The 4,845-nt window shown below is 40.2% G+C and overlaps 1 protein-coding gene across 1 annotated transcript in view; it reads left to right on the forward strand.

Moving 5' to 3' along the window:
• LOC128664390 (paraneoplastic antigen Ma2 homolog) overlaps positions 1–657 on the forward strand; it is a 1,020-nt gene extending 363 nt beyond the window's left edge. The window contains exon 1 of the mRNA XM_053719221.1: positions 1–657. This exon is cut by the window's left edge and continues 363 nt beyond it. Coding sequence (XP_053575196.1) covers positions 1–657 — 657 coding nt within the window.
• The last annotated feature ends 4,188 nt before the right edge of the window (positions 658–4,845 follow it).

A 4,845-nucleotide genomic window follows, 5' to 3' on the forward strand; every position in this document is an offset into this window, starting at 1 on the left:
ATATTTCAAAATAGTGACAGTGAGTCTGAAGATGATTTAAATGTAAATGATTCTGAAGGCAGTTCTATAGTAAGTGAAAGGAGACTAAAGAATGATTCTCCTAAGCAAGAGATTTCTTCTTCCATAACAAATGCACTTAAAAAATTAGTGGTGGAACTGACCCAAGCTCAACACATTCACAATTACAAGAGATTGAAGATTTTCTCTGGGATTGACCCTACTCCTGTTGGAGAAGAGTGCTTCAAATCCTGGAGAGACACTACTTTGCAGCTTCTTAGAGAATGGGCTTGTTCTGAGGATGTGAAACGACAAAGGCTCATAGAAGGTTTAAAAGGTCCAGCCTTAGACCTGGTAAGGCACCATCAAATAATCCATCCTCAAGCTTCTGCATCAGAGCTCCTTCAAATTATAATGACTGCATATGCAGAGGAAGAAGATGAGTTTGAGTGGAGAAAACGATATGCAAATACAATTCAAGTAAAAGGTGAAAAACTGTCAGCCTATGTTGTGAGAGTAGAACTCATAGTAGGAACATTAGTGGAGAAAGGGATCATTCCCGCATCTGAAATTGATAAATACCGGTGCAAACAGCTCCTTAGAGGAACACTACCTGGAGACTCCTGTGCAGCCACCTTGGAGAATCTTTTTATGTATTAAAAAGGTTCTATCTTTTGCTGAAGTAATGAATGAAGTAAGGACTATAGAGAAGACTCATCTTACTCATTCACGGATAAGAGCTCCTGAGAAATCCTCTGCTCAGGACAGTTCCCAGAAAATCAAAAGTACAAAAGAGAAAAAAGAACCTCAACCCAGAAATTGTGAATCAATCAATTCAACTACCCAGGATAATAAACATGACAAACCTCTCAGGTGTTTTAGATGTAATGGGCTTGGGCATATAGCATCCCATTGTACACATAAAGAAGATGTTCTTCAGGTTGAAACCTTTGTCACAGATACCTTACCCAAAAGAAAAGTTTCTAGAAAAAAAAAATGGACTCATTGGAAGAAGTGTCACATTAAGAGCCTGGAAACAGCTGCAAGTATCAGAGTTGGACCCAAGCCACTGGTATCACTTATGGTTGAGGGCATCCCAGCTTCTGCATTGCTAGACACTGGATCCCAGGTGACCATTATCTTCAGATCATTTTATGATGCTCACCTACGTCACTTACCTATTGTCACAGCTAAAAATGTCAGTTTATGGGGGCTAGGTTCACAAGCCTGTACAGTAGAAGGAGTAGTCAGAGTGCAGATTGTCATCCCACAACTGAACACTGGAAAGACTTGCTCCATGGATGTGGAGGCTCTGTTGTGCCCTACCCCTAAACAATCAAGTTTCTCCATTCTCCTGGGAACCAACACTAGTATGGTTCGAAACTTGTTTAGATCCTACTTGCAAGAGGTAGGAAATGTATCCATTAATCAGATGGCTGAATTGGAGCCTGCCCTAAGACACGAATGTCATAAATTAGCTCAAGAATCACTGACTGGGCAGTTCCATTACTGGGGCCCCCAGCCTTTGACTTTACGACCTGGAGAAATGAAATCTGTTAAAGCTGTACCCACCTTACAGGAGGGTATGATTAATTGTGCACAGATCTACGGTGTAGAATCTATTCCTGAAGAGGACATTCGAAAGGGCTGGATGATTATGCCTGTCAAGGATTGGCAGAAAGGCACAACAGGCATTTTTGCTGTAACTGTCTGTAATCTGTCCCCAAGAGATGTCCATATTGATCATTGTCAAGAATTGGGAATCCTTCACCTCTTAGAGGAAATAACCCCTATTTCTGCCCTTCCCATAGAACCAGCAGTCAACTCCTCAGGAGAATTGGAGTTTGATTTTGAAGACTCAAGTTTACCATTTGAATGGAAAGAGAGATTGCTTAAAGCTCTAAAAACCAGAAGAGGAGTCTTCTCAACTAAAGACATGGATGTAGGGTGTTGCAAGAGTGCACAACACACCATAAGATTGACGGACTCTGCTCCCTTTCGTGAAAAGTCTCGACGTATAGCACCACGAGATGTGGAGGATGTGAGAAACATCTTGCAAGAAATGGAAGATACTGGCATTATCAAAGAATCTAGAAGTCCCTATGCTTCTCCCATTTTAGTGGTGAGGAAAAAGAATGGCTCTGTGCGATTGTGCATGGACTATCGAACTTTAAATAAACGAACAATTCCTGAATAGTATACACTACCCCGAATAGAAGATCTACTAAATGCTCTATCTGGTAGCAAATGGTTTAGTGTATTGGATCTCTGCTCTGGATATTATCAAGTTCCCATGAAAAAAGAAGACCATGAGAAAACAGCATTAATCTGCCCTTTGGGTTTCTACCAGTTTACCCGGGGCCTCAGCAACTTTCCAGAGATTAATGGAAAAGACCCTTGAGGACCTTAGTCCAAGAGAGTGCCTTGTTTATCTGGATGACATAATAATTTTTGGAAGAACCCCTGAAGAACACGAAAATCGGTTTCTGAGGGTGTTAGATCGATTGCAAGCTGAAGGTCTGAAGTTATCAGTTGACAAATGCAAATTTGCAAGAAGCTCAGGCCTAGATTTGGAGTTTGGCGGTAGCCGTGAAAACCAGCGTTAGAGGCTCCTAACGCTGGTTTTAGGCTACCTCCGGTATTTGGAGTCACTCAAAAAAGGGTCTAACGCTCACTTTTCAGCCGCGACTTTTCCATACCGCAGATCCCCTTACGTCAATTGCGTATCCTATCTTTTCAATGGGATTTTTCTAACTCCGGTATTTAGAGTCGTGTCTGAAGTGAGCGTTAGAATTCTAACGACAAAACTCCAGCCGCAGAAAAAAGTCAGTAGTTAAGAGCTTTCTGGGCTAACGCCGGTTCATAAAGCTCTTAACTACTGTACTCTAAAGTACACTAACACCCATAAACTACCTATGTACCCCTAAACCGAGGCCCCCCCACATCGCCGCCACTCGATTTAATTTTTTTAACCCCTAATCTGCCGACCGCCACCTACGTTATCCTTATGTACCCCTAATCTGCTGCCCCTAACACCGCCGACCCCTATATTATATTTATTAACCCCTAACCTGCCCCCCACAACATCGCAGCCAGCTACCTACAATAATTAACCCCTAATCTGCCGACCGCAAAGAGCCGCCACCTACATTATAGCTATGTACCCTTAATCTGCTGCCCCTAACACCGCCGACCCCTATATTATATTTATTAACCCCTAAACTGCCCCCCACAACGTCGCCTCCACCTGCCTACACTTATTAACCCCTAATCTCCCGAGCGGACCGCACCGCTATCATAATAAAGTTATTAACCCCTAATCCGCCTCACTAACCCTATAATAAATAGTATTAACCCCTAATCTGCCCTCCCTAACATCGCCGACACCTAACTTCAAACATTAACCCCTAATCTGCCGACTGGAGCTCACCGCTATTCTAATAAATGTATTAACCCCTAAAGCTAAGTCTAACTCTAACACTAACACCCCCCTAAATTAAATATAATTTTAATCTAACGAAATTAATTAACTCTTATTAAATAAATTATTCCTATTTAAAGCTAAATACTTACCTGTAAAATAAATCCTAATATAGCTACAATATAAATTATAATTATATTATAGCTATTTTAGGATTAATATTTATTTTACAGGTAACTTTGTATTTATTTTAACCAGGTACAATAGCTATTAAATAGTTAAGAACTATTTAATAGCTAAAATAGTTAAAATAATTACAAAATTACCTGTAAAATAAATCCTAACCTAAGTTACAATTAAACCTAACACTATACTATCATTAAAATAATTAAATAAAATACCTAAAAATAACTACAATGAAATAAACTAACTAAAGTACAAAAAATAAAAAAGAACTAAGTTACAAAAAATAAAAAAATATTTACAAACATAAGAAAAATCTTACAACAATTTTAAACTAATTACACCTACTCTAAGCCCCCTAATAAAATAACAAAGCCCCCCAAAATAAAAAATGCCCTACCCTATTCTAAATTACTAAAGTTCAAAGCTCTTTTACCTTACCAGCCCTGAACAGGGCCCTTTGCGGGGCATGCCCCAAAGAATCCTATCAGCCAATCAGAATTCGAGGGACGCCATCTTGGATGACGTCCCTTAAAGGAACCGTCATTCTTCAGTTGGACGTCGCCGGATGAAGATGGGTCCGCGGTGGAGGTCTTCAGGATGGAGCCGGTCCTCATCGGATGAAGATAGAAGATGCCGCTTGGAAGAAGATGGTTGCCGGTCCGGATCTACTCTTCTTCCCGGATAGGATGAAGACTTTGGACCCTCTTCTGGACTTCTTCAGCCATCGGATGATGGATGTCTAGCCCCCTCTTGGGTTGGATGAAGATATCGGAGCCAGGACGGATCGGTGTGATACCCGGTGAGGTGAAGACAAGGTAGGAAGATCTTCAGGGGCTTAGTGTTAGGTTTATTTAAGGGGGGTTTGGGTTAGATTAGGGGTATGTGGGTGGTGGGTTGTAATGTGGGGGGGGTATTGTATGTTTTTTTTTTACAGGCAAAAGAGCTGAATTCTTTGGGGCATGCCCCGCAAAGGGCCCTGTTCAGGCCTGGTAAGGTAAAAGAGCTTTGAACTTTAGTAATTTAGAATAGGGTAGGGCATTTTTTATTTTGGGGGCTTTGTTATTTTATTAGGGGGCTTAGAGTAGGTGTAATTAGTTTAAAATTGTTGTAAGATTTTCCTTATGTTTGTAAATATTTTTTTATTTTTTGTAACTTAGTTCTTTTTTATTTTTTGTACTTTAGTTAGTTTATTTCATTGTAGTTATTTGTAGATATTGTATTTAATTAATGTATTGATAGTG

Source organism: Bombina bombina, chromosome 6 (assembly GCF_027579735.1).
Source record: "Bombina bombina isolate aBomBom1 chromosome 6, aBomBom1.pri, whole genome shotgun sequence".
Taxonomy (NCBI): domain Eukaryota; kingdom Metazoa; phylum Chordata; class Amphibia; order Anura; family Bombinatoridae; genus Bombina; species Bombina bombina.